This window comes from Cricetulus griseus, chromosome 3 (assembly GCF_003668045.3).
Source record: "Cricetulus griseus strain 17A/GY chromosome 3, alternate assembly CriGri-PICRH-1.0, whole genome shotgun sequence".
NCBI classification, from domain to species: domain Eukaryota; kingdom Metazoa; phylum Chordata; class Mammalia; order Rodentia; family Cricetidae; genus Cricetulus; species Cricetulus griseus.
Genome location: NC_048596.1, coordinates 147,227,191 through 147,245,303, shown reverse-complemented (window position 1 = coordinate 147,245,303; position 18,113 = coordinate 147,227,191). Strand labels below are relative to the sequence as shown.

Sequence of the window (18,113 nt, the reverse complement as noted above, 5' to 3'; positions counted from 1 at the left end):
ATTTTTCAGAGGCATTTAATATGTAATCTTGCCTTCTTTTCCTCTGTTAAATCCTATAACAACAATAAAGGAGAAAAACAGCTCTGAGTCAAAAAGTGAATTACATTTTCTGTCATTGGTAGGAGCATGCTGAATTTATACAAATTCATTTTCCAAAGCTATTTCTACACAACTGCTTCTGTCTGAGAATGCCTGAGATCCCATATAGATAGGGTTTCAGATCTGCATCTCTGTTGTGTTTACCTCTGTCCTTGCACTTATCTAAGCAACCATGGACTGAATCATTTATTCCCAGCTCTACACATTCAAAGACAGACAGTGGAGGGCATTTTCACAGGAAGAGGTCAATGAATGGATACGAGTCCATTAGTCATACAGAAGATTGCCTTTTTGCTTGAAGTACTATTTGGTGTTTGTTAAATGGATGGGAGGAAATGTAAACCATTGTTAAACCTTTAAGCTTAATTGAAAAATCATCACTGAGGTCCTCAAAACAAGAAAGTTCTCAAAATTAAATATGTCACAGCTTAAAATGCCACTCTAACTGAGATTTTATTTGCCCACACAGATTTCAGAGATCTAAACAAAAGTAGTGATGAAATTCCAGGTCTAGGAGCTGGCAGGTTGTTACAACAAGTAAAGCTGTGTGTTGTCAGTGCTGAGTTCCATCACTAGAAAACACATGATGTAAGGAAAGAGCCGACTCTGCCCAACACAGTACATTGTGTCATGTGCATATGTGTACATGTAAACATAAATAAGCAAATAAATGTAATTTTATTCAGGAATTCCCAGTCCTAGAAAATCTAGCTAGCTCTGATTAATATCTTCAAATTCAGTATAACAGAATTCCAAAAACTAAACATCAAAAATACAAACATATGGACATAATGAAAGGAAAAGATGGTTTCAAGGGATGGAGTACAAATGGCCAATAAGCATATGAGAAAATGTTTACCCTCATTGTGATGGTTGAGTTTAAATGTTAATTTATCATAATCTAGAATTTCCTGGAGAGTCTCAGTGAGGACTTGTGTAGATTAGGTTTGCCTGTAGGCATATCTTTGAGGGTTTTCCTCAATTTGGTTAATTGTGGTGCAGAAATCCACCCTGCATGTGCTGAACACTGAGCTAAATGCAAAGGACTGAGCATAAAGATGCATCCATCCCTTCACTGCTCTTTGCTCCTGACTAGATATAAACTGTCCAGGTGCTTCAAGTTCCTGATGCCTTGGCTTGCCTATTAAGGATGGACTGTAACCTGGAGCAAAGAGCCAAATAATCCTATCTCCTTCAGGGTCTCTCATCACAGCAACAAGAAACAAAATTAAGACATTAGCTATCTAAGAAATGCCAAGAGAAACTACATTGGGATTCCATCTCACCACAGCCAGAATGGCAGTTATCATGAAAACAAATTAAAGCAACTGCTGGCGAGGGGGCAGTCAAAAGAAACGCTGTATACTGAGTAGGATCATGCATTAGATAAGCCACTATTGAAATCAGTATGGAAGTTCCTCAAAATAGACCTACTATGTGACCCAGCTATGCCACTTCTCAGAATCTTCCCCAAAGACTCCAGAACAACACATCACAGAGATAGTTGCATGTCAATACTGACTGTTCACAAAGCTACGTTGTGAACAAACCAAGGTGCCCAACAACAGAAGAAGGGATAAATGTGTACATAACACGCAGCGGGTTGCTTATCAATCATAAAGAAGAATGAAGTTACGCTGTTTACAGAAAAATGGATGCAACTGGAGATAGCAGTCAAAGGAAATCAAGTCAGTCTCAGAAAGACAACATCTTAGTTCCTTTTCATTTGCTGTGATAAAGACCATAACCAAAAGCAACTTGAGAAGGAAAGGTTTATTTCAGCTTACAGTTTACTCTCTATCAGGTGGGGAAGCCTAGGCAAATTCAAAGCAGGAACCTGAAGGCAGGAATTGATATAGAGTCCATGGAGGGAGTATTGCTCACTTGCTGGCTCTTGTAGATTGCTCAGTTTTCTTTCTTGTACAACCCAGGACCACATACTGAGGGGTGGCACCAGCATGGCCTGGACTTGCTCTCCAGAAGAACTCTGTGGTTTCCACTACAACCCAGGTATGAAAACCCATATATGAAATGTCTTTCAAGTCCTCTCCTGCTTCAGATGAAAGTCCTGATGGCACCTAGGAGATGCTGCCAGTATTTGAGATATCTAGCCACTGAGGAAAGTATGTATTTCCTTAGAGAGCACTGGTTATTCCTGGTTTACCAGTATGAATAACTGCCAATGCTCACTGAATGTGCATCCTCTATCCTGCACTGAAGCTCACAGGCTGATGTAAGGAATAGTTCTCTCTACAGATGGGGATGTGACAGTTAAAAAATCCAATGGCTTGTTCAAGACTAGGAACATCTAAAACAATGTCAAAGGGAGCCTTAGGATCAGATCATTAGGATTCCAAATCCCTGACTCCATCTTTGCCTTGGGCTCTCTCATTAAATTTCTGTCTTAATAGCAGCTGCTGGATAAGCCAAACCTAGTTCCAATCCCATCCACTAACACTTGTCTTACTGGGTTTATTTAATTGAAGATAAATTCTGACTCCAAGTTTACTTGATGCCATAGAATTCTCTTTGCATCTTGGAATTGTATTTAACTTTCAGTTGGCCTCACATCTCCAGACTCCATATCATCAATCTTCCAAAACAGTAAATGATGTTTTGTTTCCACCAAGATGGTAGATCAGATATCCTGAAGGACCTCTCCACTTGAATGAACTAAAACCCTGTAACCAACATATGAGTAAAAATCTCAAGTCACCACAGATGTAGCTCAAAAGAAAGACATGAAAGCTAAAAGAATGACAGAAGGGATCCCAGGTGACCAGCAAATACCAAAGCCAACCTATATCCTGAAGGTTTCTGCTGAAATACAGAGCCCTTAGACTTCCATCTTGATGGTTCCATGGGAGGAAGTAGAACAGACAGACAACATAGTCTAAGATGTGATCCTTAAAAGAAACTCCTGTACAAAGGGAAGGCTCTGGGAGGCTAGATCCTCAATTGAGGACAAATGAAAAGGAAGTAAGCTTTATACACAGTGCAGAAGAGGCAAACCTTCTGCACCATAGAAAAGCCTTCCTGTTCAGACCTTCCCACTGGCAGGAGGGAAAAAAATTGTCCTTGAAAAATTCTTTACAAATTCTTCCCACAGACTTCCCCTGGCCTGTCATGGGCAGGGAGGGTGATTCTGTAAAGTCAGGTGACATAAACAAAGGGTCCCCATCTTTGCAGAAGTATACACAATGTCAACCCAGGGCTCAAAGGAGGGGAACAAGCTGTTCATAGGCAAAGGGTGAGGCAAGAAGTCTTGTTCCTGCCCCAGCTTCATCCACACTGGGTAGCTTTCAGGCTCTACATTCAACCCCTACAGGGAATCTGAGAACTTAGGCATGGCTCAAACAAGTGGCTGTTTTTTTTATTTCTTCTTCCTTCCCCTTTCTGATGCCTCCATCCTCTTGCTGTCCATCTAATAACACCCACCTCTTTCCCTCCTCACATTTTATTTGGTTTCTCGTTACAATCCCTTTTCTCCAACCATAATCTTTCTGGGATCTGAGTTCTGGTCCTAGCTCTGCCGTCTGTTATCTCAGGAAGAGCTATTCACCCATTCTGATCCACAGTCTTCTCATCTGTGAAGTTTGCTAACAAATAAAACTAAGCTCTCAGAATTATTTAGAGAATTGATGGGATAGCACACATAAAAAATAATCATTGGAATAAACACATAGAAAGTGTTCAACAGGGTTAGCTAATGAATGTGTTTCCAGTTTCCTCTCTATCAATTCTGGGCTCCACATAGCCCTTGTGTCTGCCATTTAATTTTGTACAGCTTAGAAGCTAAGAATGGTTTTCACACTTTTCAATGGTTACATTTTAGGCTATATTTGATTGTATTTTAAATAAAACAAGTATATGCACAGTATCCTAAATTTTGTCACTTGGCCTGGCAAAGTCCACAATTAGGTAGTTAGGCACACACACACACGTGTGTGTGTGTGTGTGTGTGTGTGTGTGTGTGTGTGTGTGTATGTGTGTGTGAAGGAAGATAGTTTGGTGGTTTACAAGCTTGAGGACCTGCCTTGGTATCTCCATTGCCCAGGTAAGAAGCCATGTGTGCTTGTGTGCTTATAATATCAGCAATGAGGACGCAGAGACAAGAGGATTTCTGGGACTCACTGGACAACCAATACAGTCAATTGAAGAGATGCGTGTATAGTGAGAAACTGTGTCTCAAAACTGTGTGTGTGTGTGTGTGTGTGTGTGTGTGTGTGTGTGTGTGTGTGTGTGTGTGTGTGTGTGTGTCCAGTTGCCATTCTAGATTACCATAGATTCCAAACAATATGGTGGAAATGGAAAAACTCCCTTGCAAAATTATACAACTATCTAGTTTAGAAGGAACAGATTCATAAATTTGCAAGCGCCTCCAAGAGAGTGGGTTTAGAGGGTGAATGAACCATTTTCAGCTTGCAGTTTCCCATAATTAAATGTCTTCTACTTCACAAACACCCATTTTACATAATAATGTTTAAAGGGTATAGTTCATTGTGGTTCCTAGACAGTATACAGCTGAAAAGAGAAAAATGGCATTGACATAGGGGGAGAGTCGGAAAGAAAAGAGCATAGTGGGAGTGAGAATGGAGGCCAGCCATCACCTGAGGCTGAGTGGCATGTGTCTTGTTCTAAAAATCTGCTAGCATGCTAAAATATAATTACCAGTATTGAGATCAAGCTGCTGCAGACAATGGGACATAAAAGCTTCTATGTGCCACAAGCTGGGATGGTGAATAACTGCCTGCAATTCCAATTTCCTCCACACTCTCAAGGTGAAAAGCTAATGCTTTAGGACTCTAGCCTCAGTCTCCATCTTTCTCTTCACAAAAAGTATTCTGTCTTTCTTTTCCAGAAAAAAAAAAAAGAGGATTTAGCTTGGGACACTGGGAAGACAGTTTGGTGGTTTACAAGCTTGCTGTGCTGCCCAGGTAAGAAGCCATGTATGTTCACACACTTATAATATCAGCAATGGGGATGCAGAGACAGGAGGATTTCTGGGTTCACTGGCCAACCAATACAGTCAATTGATGAGATCCAGGTACAGTGAGAAACTCTATCAAAAACTAAGGTCAGAAATGACTCTGGTACATAGCAATATTGGCCTTAACGCTATGTATGGGTGTACCCACCTACATGTACACACACACACACACACACACACACACACACACACACACACACACACACACACACAGCATGAAAAGACGTCATGGCCAAAAGTCTAGTTTGAGATAAAAAAAGGTTGTCAGTCATGGTGTGATCTATGGCTTCCAATCATTTTCTCACCTCCCCCTACATTTCCACATGCCCCAGCTGAGGGCTGGCAGCAGTCAGCCACTGGTAGAATGGGACTAATGTATCAATTTCACTGTTATTAAAATTCTTACTTCTGCAGAGTATAATGTCTCTTAGGCCCAACCTAATTCTTCCTTTGCCCTAGGCCAGAATCCATGTCCAGGACTGATCGCTGCCACAACAACAGCATTTTCTATCTTGTTTTGTTTTGTTTTATTTTTAATTTCCGTGCCCTTTTCCACAAGGCTTTGGCTTTTCACGTGAAGCCACACTTCATGAATATATATGAAAGTTCCTAATTATTTACATTTTGGTCACAGCTACTCAACATGAACATTTCTGAGGGATTGTTTTACTCATCATTGCCTCTTTGTGTCTAACAGGTTCCCAGGAAAATCCCAGAACTATACACAATGTCTGCTGTGTAAATGATGAAGTATGTATTCTGCATGATACAACTGAAGGTATCTTTGCCCCTTCACTTAACCCAGAACCAATCTGAAAATGAGTCACATATTAGAAGCTTGATGTAATGCCTTTGAATGACAGAAATCTGCCCACGATAGCTGTTTTACCCTCCTGATTGTTATCAATTATTCTTACATCCAAAATGCATTAGCTCACAAGCTGCAGTGATTCTGCCCATATATCATCTCTCATTGTTACTGCTTTCATAGCCACTGGGTAAATTCTTTTTTCAGTCACAAGGAACCTACAGTGGTACAGACTGCTTTCTGCTTCTCAGCACTTCTCAAGAAAACCACTGTGATACAGCCTAATCTTATCAAAGGCCTCAATCATTGTGCTTACTATAGGTAGTTCCATTTCAAGAAAAAATAAAATATTTTGTATTAACACATGCCATGCTAAAAAAAGTGTTTCGATTAAGACAGATCGCTCTGAATTCCAGACAGGACATTGAGACAGAACATCACAATGAATTTAGACACCTACTTTTGCAGTCATCTTGGCCAAAAGCTCTTGCAAATCCATTATTCCTTGAACCAGGCTCAGGAAATCACTGCATGTTGGGCAAGCTCAATAAAGAAAACAGAAGGTATGTGTTCATCTTGTGCTCAAACAAGAAAGAGAAATTTGAAACAAACGTTATTTAAAAACACAAGGAGTTCTGCTTTCTTGAGACTAAAATTTGAGGGAAATGGCAGAGCATTTCTGGTCCTGATACTGTTTCCCCCATTTTTATTAATGATTAAAAAACAGAAAGGAAGAGGCAATTAACTGAAAAGAACATGATGTTTTTAAAGTACTGAAAAGTGACTGATAAAAAGAGAAAATTTTCCAAGAAGTAACTCACACCCAGATCAAAAATTTAAAGAATAGTTTTGTGAGATACATATTATTACACTAAACATATATTTATATAATATATTAAATGTGTCTTTTTGTTATAATATATAGAACTCTTTGTCTAATCTTTTCTTATCCCCAAACTATAATTTTGTAAATAACACAAAATCTTTTTTCAAGCTTGAAAGACACAGTAATATCTACGACAGATAATCCTTTTACTGTTTCCATTCTCTCCAAAGCCAATCTTATATAATTTATGCATATCTTTCCAGATGTTTTTGTCTAACACTAGGAATAAGTCATATAATATTAAATTCAGAAATACCTAAGTGCCACTTACTGCGATTTAGGTTGGGACACTGTGTGATAAACCCATTCGGCATGAAGATGATCTTGCCATCTTGAATGATCCCCTGACAAAGAAGAGATAAGTATCAATGAAGACGACAGTTACCAGTGGCCCAGTGAAGCCCCATATCCATGCTGGACAGATGGTGTTTAGCAAAACTAGTTCACTAGCTCAGTCAGCTGGTCAGCACCATTCCACTGCTCCAAATCAACCCTGTCAAGATACATCTTAAAATGCACATTCATCTTAAGAAGGCCATAGTTAACTCCATCTGGTTTATACTAGCAAGAACAACACCAAGGATGCGTTAGGAAGTATCTGTATTCATAAACTATCAAATTAAAAAGCCATTGTAGAATACACTCTTTTATGTCCTAATCAACCTGTAATATTAAGTAATGATTATTTACTTAATGGGAACAAACACAATAAATATTTCTCATTTTAGCATATGCATGTGAACAGTCTATGTACATATGTATATGCTGTTTTAAGAATGTGGGCACAAGTATGAGCGTACATGTATCCACATGAATGTAGAGGTCAGGCGTCTTCTTCAATCTGTATGTATTGAGGCATGGTTCCTCACTTCATTTGAACCCAGAGCCCCATGGTTATTCTAGCTACTCAACTGGTTCTGGGCATCCTATCTCCAACTCTTAAGTGCTAGGATGACAAGTAGGTGTCCACACCCACCCAGCATTTAGTAGGTACTGGAGCTTCAAACTCCAGTCCTCAGTTTTTCACAGCAATTGATTTACCCATAGAGCCACACTCCCAATCCAAATAAACACTTCTATTGATTCATTTAGTTAGGGAAATAAAATTAGACATCAAAGGCAAACTAAGCAACAACTTTCACTCTTCAACTAATTGAACACCACTGAGTCTTTGCAGTAGTCTTAAAACTTGATCAGCATCTCCAAGAAGGAGCTGCTTTCACACTACAGTTCAGATGGGAAGAAAAGACCAAATTTGAGACAGTCATCGGGGACTGATCTCTCAAAGAAAACATTGGCTTGGCTTTGGGATTTTTCAAGTTAAATTTAAGATTCTGTTTTTAGAGGGACTTTTTTTTCCTTTAAATCTACTGGAAGAGATAGAAGAGAGCAGATGGTAGATGTGGATGCTGGCTCGGAATATTGAGCTTCATCTATAAATAAAATATAGGCTTAAGATAGTGTGCAAGTCTTTAGAGAGAGCAACATTTAACATTTATGTGCATTCCTTCTAAACAAGGCAATCAGCATGTGTTGCTCTCTTCTTATTACTTCAATATGAAATTTAATTGGGAATATTAATAGAAATAACAGGACCAGGGCAGATCAACAGCACAACTGGAAACTTCCCTTAACCTCATTGTCTTCGGGTAGGAAGCAGTGCTTTTGATCACGAGGGGAGATGGCTTCACCATGGGAGAGGAGCCTGTTACTGCTCCTCACTATTAATTCATAATCTCATACAGTGATTAATGCAACCTGAGTCAGCTTCTCTTGGATACAAACATGTTCCATCTTTCAGAGCCAAGCAGTTGCTTCAAGAGGCAGGGCAAATTTCAAACACATTGGAACTTAAAAAAGAAAGAAACATGTCAGGCAGTGGTGGTATACACCTTTAATCCCAGAACTCAAGGGGCTGCAGCAGGTGGATCTGTGTGAGTGGAAGCCCAGCCTGGTCAAAAGAATGAGTGCCAGGACAGTCAGAGGTACACAGAGAAACCCTGTCTTGAAAAACATAGAAAGATAGATGACAGATAGAAAGAGAGCGAGCGAGAGAGAGAGAGAGAGAGAGAGAGAGAGAGACAGAGACAGAGACAGAGACAGAGACAGAGACAGAGACAGAGACAGAGGGAGGGAGGGGAGGGAGGGAGGGAGGGAAGGAAGGAAGGAAGGAAGGAAGGCAGCAGACACAGACAGACAGACAGACAAAATCCATGCTTAGAAGTCAGGGGAAGCCTGGTTCTAGATCTTAACTCTGGCTTACTGTGTGGACTGCACAAGAAGAGAGCAACCTTCTCTAAGTATCAGTCATCTGGAAGGGAGATGCTGCATCCAAAAGCTAACAATTCCTCTAACACAAGATTTGGGTTAATTTAACAGGCATATGAATCTACACTGTCACCTATGAGACCTCCTGTTTTTAATTGCTTTTCCATTAATGTATATAGTGTATATGCAGAAATATATGCTTATGCAGAAAAAACTATTGATTTCCATTAAAGAACAGAGCTCCACAGAAAATTAAATGTCATGATAGAAAACATCTGTCTATAAGAAACCTGAACAGGACTGTGTGGGAGAGAAAGAAAGTCTAAGAGGAGGATAGGACCACAGAGGATAATGGGAAGAAAAAAAACTATTGAACATTCTCTAAGGTGCAGAACCTTTGTGTATGAGAGAGAGATGTTATAACAGAAGAGGATTATATGTGTGGTGAAGAAGGAAAACTGTGGGAAAAGAGAGGGCATTAGGGGGACAATAGAGAAAGATAGGGTAAACATGAACAAATCAGGATACTTATGTAAAAATTCCATAAAGAGTCTGTTATTGTATAGATTTACTAAAATCTATAACATATTTTATATAATAGAAAGTACAATATAATTTAAAATACAGAGCAAAAATGTAATATTAAATTTATTTTTTAAAAAATAACTATGTAACCAAGTGGATTCCAGATAGATTTAGAATAACCAGCCACACTGGTTTGCCCAATATGTAGAGGTTTTCTATAATAAGGGATATCTTACTAGTAAAACTGACAAACTCCCAGGCAAACCAAGAGTACCAGTCAACCTTGGTGATACAGAGGTATGCAGAAGACACACATGCATCAGGAGAGGACCAGGCACATTCATTTATGTCAGAAGATTTGAATAAGCCACAGGAAGTGTTCTCAGAAATGTGTTTTATATAAATTATCTCTCCCCCACAAAATGGAAAATCACCTTGAAAAGATGAGACATGCATTGGCCTAATAAGAATCTAGGGCACAATAGCTTTCCCTGGCCTTCTTTGAAGTGACCTTACTCATTTTAGATTAAAAATTAAGTTACAAATTACTTCCTACTACCCTTCCTTGCTTCTGTTTTTCCTCTTTTGATCTCTGGAGTGTGTGTGTGTGTGTGTGTGTGTGTGTGTGTGTGTGTGTGTGTGTGTGTGTGTGTGTGATAGATCATTAGGTGAAGGTCAATGACGTTGACTTGAAAAAACTGAAATAAGGGCTGACAGCTTTCCAATGCTCATTAACACAAAAACCCAAAGCACTTGGCAATTTTTTCTGAGAAAAAGTCATAGGGGTCAGCCCACACGTGGGCATGAAAACTTGTTCTTGCCACATAAATCAAGATGTTAACTTGATGCAGAATGAAACAAATCGATGCTGGGTTGAAAGGAAGCTGAAGATAGGACAGCAATACCAACTGAAACTCACAAGAAGGTGGATGTAAATGTGTGTAACCCACAGAAGAGTGGGTATGATTGTGTGTGTGCTACACAGAAGTGTGGATGGGAATGTGCATGTGAACCACAGAAATGTGTGTACGTGTGTGTGTGTGTGTGTGTGTGTGTGTGTGTGTGTGTGTGTGTGTGTGTAACTGACAGAAATATGGGTATAAATGTGCATGTGCCCCACTAAAGTGTTGCTACAAATACTCATGTAACCCACAGAAGAGTGTGTGTAAGCATAAACATGCCCACAGAAGTGTCTGTCTAATGAGTGTGTGTAACTGACAGAAATCTGGGTATAAATGTGCATACTTGCACCTCCTCCCCAATATAAGGACCAGAAGTTTTTTCATTGATTCACCATGATGGTGAATAGGCATTGGTGGCTTAGGACTGGACTATCTTAGTTTGATTTTTTTAGTGCTGTGATAAACATTCTGATGGAGGAAAGGGTCTATTTGTATTAAATGTCCATCGTCAAGGGAAGCCAAAGCAAGAACCTAGAGGCAAGAACTGAAGCAGAGACCATGGAGGAAATCTTCTTACTGCCTTGTTTTCCTGTCTTGCTCAGTCTGTTTTCTCATATATTCCAGGCATGCCTAGGGGTAGTACAGCCCACAATGGACTGAGATCTCCTACATTAACTGGTAAGCAAATTTATAAAGTCTCACATACACGCCCAACAGCACAATCTGATGTAGGTAATTCCTCAATTGAGATTACATTTTCCTAGGTGACTCTAGTTTGTATCAAGTTGAGGAAAAGTAACCAGCACAACTGATTCCTTGTTAACTTTACATACAAACATACCACCATGAAACTATAATCTTTTCTTTCTTGTGTGCCCCCAAGATTTCATGTTACTATTACAATAAAAAACAAAGTCCAACTTCAAAAGTCCTGCAAGTCTTTAAATTTTTCATCAGTTTTAAACTTCAATGACTTTTAAAGACCAAAGACTCTTAGCTTTAAGTTCTGGTAAAATAAGTTGAATACTTTCTTCCAAAATTGAAGAAATGGAATATAAAAACAAGCATTCTTAACCAAAACCAAAATGCAACAGCAGCATAGATTCAAATCCTTTATCTCAATGTCTGGCATCTGAAACTCACTCACAATTTTCTGGCACTATAAGGGCCTTGGAAGCTCAAACTCTTCAGTTCTGTCATCCACCTTGTCTTGTAGGCTGACTCCACTTCACACCTATACTGTACGTGGTGACTGTCCCATGGTCTTGTCATCAATAATATGCTAGGATCTGTTGCAGAGCATTAATGTACTGTTAGATTCATTTACACTGTGAAATATTTGTCTAATGATACAAAGATATGTTTCATTATTTTATGTTACATTTGTTTAACTCTGTGAACCTGTGTTACTTTGCCTGTCTAAAGCACCTGATTTTAATAAAGAACTTACTGGCCAATAGCAAGGCAGAATAAAGGATAGGATAGTCTGGTAGAATAAACAGAAGGAGAAAAAGAGATCCAGGAGCATAAGGAAGAGGATTCCAGGGGTCAGCCACCCAGCTACACAACAAGCCACAGAATAAGAAGTAAAGAAAGGTATGTAGAATAGAAAAAGATAAAGTTTCAGAGACAAAAGTTAGATGGTATAATTTAAGAAAGGCTGGACAGATATAAGCCAAGCTAAGACCAGGCACTTATAAGAAAGAAAAAGTCTTATGTATGTAAAGTCTCCATATATGTACTTATTTGGGAGCTGGGTGGTGGTCCCCCTAAAGAGTAAAAGAGTAGGTAAAACACCAACTATAACTTGCTAGTCTGGCATTTCCTGATAAGATAAGACCACGTGGAAATATGTGGATTAATAGAAATGAGTAAATAGTTAAGACAGAGCTAGCCAATAAGAAGCCATAGTCACCGGCCAACAGGTTTACAATTAATGTAAGTCTCATGTGCTCATTTGGGGCTGACGAGGCTCTGGGATCAGACTGGTGGGAAGAACTGCACGTAACAACTGTCTCCACTGTAAATGAAACTGTGTCTTCACTGATAGTCTTTCCTGTCCTCTCACAGTGACTAGCCTCAGCTTCTCTCCATGGTCCATTCAATCTTTGGGTCTCCACTGCAACTAATGCTGTACCATCACAGATGACCTCTCATCATGGAGATTCCAATGCTGCCTCAGAGTACCAAACATCAAAAGCTTTCCATGACCCCTTCAATCCTACAGCCTTCATTCCACCAAAATCACGAAGTTTGGCTGCAAGCTTGAGATACAGCCTTGGCCTCCTCTTGACAACACCTTCTGTGTGCTAACCTTGAGGAAATACTCCAGAATTCTCAGAAGATTCCTACCAAACAATGTTCATCTCTTGAAAATCACAGCTGATTTTTCAGCCCCAGTTAAGCAACATCTTTTATACCAAAAAAAGCAAAAGTTTCATTTCCAGAGGCTCTTTTTTTTCCTTACAAAATTGATTGTGGTTATAGTTTATAAACAGCCATCTTAACTATATTTTTCTTAGAGCATAATTATATCATTTCCCCCTTTTTTAGTCCCAAAGATGTGAACAAAAAGACCACTGACTCAAATTATCATGGCCAAATTAATAAAATCAATCTTTTTTTTCCTGTACATGAGATGCCTCTCCCCTAAGGCAGGGTTCAAGAGGTCAGCCTTGGATGTGAAGAAAACAAGGATTTTAAAGTTCAGGGGTAGGAGGTTTCCAAATGGGGGATCTGGCATACAAAATAAGCAGGGTTACAGGAACAGAACATAACCATAACAAGTTAGTCATAATGACCTCCTGAAATAAAGACATGTTGAAAGGTGGTCATAACAAAGTAGTTATGACAACAAGTAGTCAAAACAAGGTAGTCATAACAACCTTTTGAAAGAAAGGTAAGGTTGCAAAATGGTTATAACTTCTTGAAACAAGGACATGGGTGCTGTTTTCTGGAACAGACAGTACAGAACCATTTGTAGTTAAGGTTACAGGTGGTGCATAGTCCAATCCTTGAGAAATAGAGTTGTAATCATGAACAGGAATAAGCCTAATTTGTCTTTACAATAAGATGACTTTCAAGCCTTAGATGGAGGTAGGCTGATTCATCACCTTGCCTTTCTTCTATCCAACCTCTCCCATGAAACTTAAGGCTTTGATACTTTTAATAACTTTCCTACTGGTTACCTGAATTCTAAACCAAATAGTACAGATCGTCTAACCCCAAGATGACACTGGGATGCCATACAATGTCAAAGTTTTAAATGTGTAACTGTGGTAGTTTGAATGTAATTGACCCCATAAGCTCATACGGAGTGGCATTATTAGGATGTGTGGTTTTGTTGTGAAAGGACCAGCTCCCCTTCCGGCAGCCATAACGGCCGAACACATGCTTGTCTGACCTTGTCCTAGACACTAGAAAGTCAGATGCCTGCCTCGTGACAAGGAACCAATCAGAAGTTAGCTGGTAGTGCTATGCTTTACGACCCTGGGTGTACTTTACGGACAAGCGCACAGCAATGATGTAGAGAGCATAGCAACCACCCTGGGAGGGCCTATGGGCCATAACAACCAGTTGACCAATCAACACAGGGCAAGCCTGGAGGCACACCAATCGTGAGCCTGTGCGTACCCCTAGACACTCCCCTTACGCTGCACTACAAAATCTCTCGGAAGTCCCTAGGAGTTGTCTTTGCTAGCCATCCGCCATGGCGGGTGGGTGAAAGACCCGCACTAACATGGGGTTAGCTCATTAAATTACAATAAAGCCTCATGCAGTTTGCAGCAAGCTCTCGAATCCGCCTGGTGATTGGGGTGACCTCGGTCGTGGCCTGGGACCCCGATACCTGAGTTTTCCAGGGGTCTAACATTTGGAGTAGGTATGGCCTTGTTGAAGGAAGTGTGTCACTGTGGGGTAGGCTTTGAGATCTCCTTTGCTCAAGCTTCACTCAGTGTGACACTTAGACTACTTCCTGTTGCCTTTGGGTCAAGATGTAAGACTCTCCTTCTCCAGCACCATGTTTGACTGCATGCCACCCACCATGATGATAATGAACTAAACCTCTAAAAATGTAAGCCACCCCAATTAAATGTTTTCCTTTATAAGAATTGCTGTAGTCGTGGTGTCTCTTCACAGCAACAGAAACCCTAACTAAGGCAATAACCTAGGAACAAGACACTGAAATAAAGAGCTCCTGTTACTGAAATGACTACAGCTTATCTTCATTGCTCAATGTCTATCAAGTCAGTTTTAAACACTGAAAAGAAGAACTGCCTCTAGGTAGCCTGAGTTCACGCACATACCACCATTACATTTATATTATGTCTTTGTCTGTGGAGCTACACATCAGGGGGTCTGAAACCCTGAAGTGCAGAACCCACATGTTTGCCATTGGTCAGAATGGAAAACAGAGAAGGAATTCACTCTCTCCCTCTCCTTTAATCCACCTGTTGCCAAATCTACCTCCTGCAGACAACTTGCCCTGAAACTGAAAAATAAATTCCAACCAATAAGAATTATGTTTGCATTTTTAATGTTTGTGAAACTAACTCCCATTATTTCCAACATTTTTTGCTGCTCAGTAAGAAAAAATAGAAAGATAATAAAAAAAATCAGAGAATGACGCCATTAAGGCCCTCTTACATACAGGATAACTGAGATTAGCAAACCCTCCTAAACACTCTGTACTCTCTAACACAAATGGAAGATGCTGTAAGGCCAAACAAATGCTAATTCTTTCTTAAAGCTCTTATTTCCCTGCAGATTTCTGTTTACATTGAAGGAACTGGTTCTGTTTTTTTTTTTTTTTTTTTTTTTTTTCTAAAAACACTGAAACAAATTGCTTTGAAAGGGAGAGGAAAATGGCTGTGTTCCCTGCCAGGCATGTAAATATATGGATGAAGATGTGTTCTGTTTATAACCTGGCAGAGACCCAAGCTTTGACTACAGGATCATGGAAAGTACGAGCTGGTGAGGAACATTTTCAAGATGCAACCCATCGCCTATCTCTGCCCGGAAGACAGTGAATAAAATATCCCAGCTTGCATAAAAGCCAAGAAAGACACTTGTCGACTTTCATTATGATCCATAAAAACTGTCAGCTCATTAGCATATCATTAGCTGCCCTGCTGTTTCCAAAGTCTTAATGCAGAGAAATATTAATCTATAAATGTATACACTTTCCAGTGCTGAGATTCCATCTTTCTGCATGAAAGGGAAAATAGGAATTAAGAACGGGAGGAATCCAATACAGCTTCTTTTGCTTTGTGCCTATAAGCATATGTTTACCATCTGCGGGATTATGGGAAGCAGCTGAGGTGAGAAAACAACAGCTGCCGTATTAAGGCAAAAAGTTGTAATCAATTTTACTTTGCAGTGACAGCTCAGCTGTTAAAGGAGAGAGAGATGACCAGGTAAGAGAAAGCATTCAGGGCTGGGGATATCCTAGGTAGAGTGTTTGCATAGCATACATGAAGCTGTGGGTGGAATTCCCAACACCTCTTTAACAACAGGCTTGGTGGGTTATGTCCATAATTCCAGAATTTGGCATTACGGGTGGGAGGATCAGACTTTCAGTGTCATCCAGCCTGGGTTACATGAGACCTTTGATGCAGTTTAAACAAAATAAGAGGGAAAAGGAAAGACTTTCAGGACACCTTGACCTGTGCCAAATGCTTTGGGGGGGAATCTTCCTGGAGACCTATGCTGATTGGAACCCGTCAGAACACTCAGTCCCTCATCTCTTTACCCTCACTCCCTTTACACCTTTTGAGAAGAGGTAGTCCAGGCTGGCTTTGGGCTCCCTACAGCCAGCTGAGCATGATCTTGAACTTCTGATCCTCCTGCATCCACCTCTCAAGCACTGGAATTACAGGTGTGTGCCACCAATCGAGGTTTATGCAGTGCTAGAGTTTGAATCCGGGGCCTGTGTATATGAGGCAAGCTATATTCCCAGCCCCTACAGAACTTCCTCTAGGTTTAATTATTTCTAATACTCTGAAATAAGAGCAAAAACAGCTAAGATGCATGACAGTGAAATTGAGTGGGTAGCCAACCATCCCAGTAATGAAAATCTGTGACAGTCATGTCTCTCTCTACTGGATAGCTATTTGCTCAGAAAGACATTGTTCTGAGGTACAGAAATTCTCAGGTTGTGTGTATGTTTCACAGGGGACTCATCAGTGATACAGAGGCTTGTAAACCACTCACCAAGGCCATGCCTCATCCTATGCTTCTTAATCTGCATGGCTGTTATCACATTCTCTGTGACAATCTACCCGGGCTTGACACCTGAGATGCTCTTGCTTTACTTTGCTTAGGAAGCGACACATTAATATTTAAAAATAGAAAATAATGTTATTTTAGCCTGAAACACATCATATGCATTTAACTCCAGAGCAATAAAACAGGTGTGTGTCTTGGGCCCAGGAGGCAGAATCCCAAGGCTGAATGTACAAAGCCCTAAGATGTGCTGACTCTCAAGACATGGCTGACTCCTCTTCAGGCAGAGGTTTGCAGCACTGAATTAATCAAGAGGTAATTTCCGTAATGAGGCGTTGACATATTTCCTGTACCCAAGTCATCATACCTCACCAACGGATGGCCAGGAGCACTGTCTGGTGCCCAGAAATCTGAGGAGATGAAATTTGAGATCCCAGTGAGCATCCCTATAAATTCATACTACTACTGGAAGGCAAAGAGAACCATCCTGCTGCCCAGGGAAATGGGCTATGTACAACAGCCAGTCTCTTCTATCTCTCTCCCCAACAATCAACTGGAAATCTATCCCTGGAAATCCAGAATTAAATAATAGGTCTGCTCACATCCATGACACATGAGATGTCTCTCTAATCACCCTATGAAGCTTTTAATAAATACTCGTTGGATGAATGATCAGACTGTGGGGAAAAAAAAACACCCAGGCTTAAATATCATCTCCATCACTCATGGGCTATGTGGGGTTGGCAGATTGCTTAATCTCTTAGAGTCCCATTGACTTAGATGTGCAATGGAGATAATAATCACTAGCTCTTTAGGATTCTCTGAATGTAAGGTATAATTAGCTTAGGTAATGATGAAGAGCAGAAGTCTGAGGTCCCAAAAGCATTAAGTTATTGGTTCTCTTATCCACATTCCCCAACCTGCATTGGCAGCAAAACAACTGTGCAAGCTCAGAACCTCCCTGTTGTTCTCTCTGTGTCCTGTATCCTCCCCATGTCCTCTCTCTGTCTTTCTGTGTACTCTCCATGGCTTATCTGTATCCTCTCCATGTACTCTCCATGTCCTTTCTGTGCACATAAGCGCTGATGACCAAGATTCCTGATGCCGAGAGAGTCACACATTCCAAGGCTACAACAGATAGGGCCCACTGTTCTCTCAGTCATACCCTCCTAACGAAAATAGGGGTCCCCCTAAATACAGTAAGAGTGTATACTACTTTACAGTGTGGAGTGAAGCACTGCATAAAGTACACAAGAGAGACAAGATGGACTGTGTGTAATGTGGCCTCTTATATGCCAGGTACCTTTAATGCATATGCATATTCAATTTGCATTACCTCTGTGACAGACTTATTTATCACTTTACAAGTAAGATATCTGCAATGGCTAATCTTGGGATGTCAACCTGGCTGCA

At 40.3% G+C, this 18,113-nt stretch overlaps 1 protein-coding gene across 3 annotated transcripts in view; it reads right to left on the bottom strand.

Annotated features, from left to right (window-relative positions):
• The window catches only part of LOC100765471 (protein kinase C-binding protein NELL1), an 864,465-nt gene that overhangs the window by 628,253 nt on the left and 218,099 nt on the right, over positions 1-18,113 (bottom strand). For all 3 annotated transcript variants that reach the window (XM_027410508.2, XM_027410509.2, XM_035442493.1), the window contains 2 exons: positions 7,055-7,127; positions 6,358-6,440 (listed from right to left, as the gene is read on the bottom strand). In XM_027410508.2, the coding sequence (XP_027266309.1) occupies positions 6,358-6,440; positions 7,055-7,127 (156 nt within the window). The remainder of the gene's footprint in view (positions 1-6,357; positions 6,441-7,054; positions 7,128-18,113) is intronic.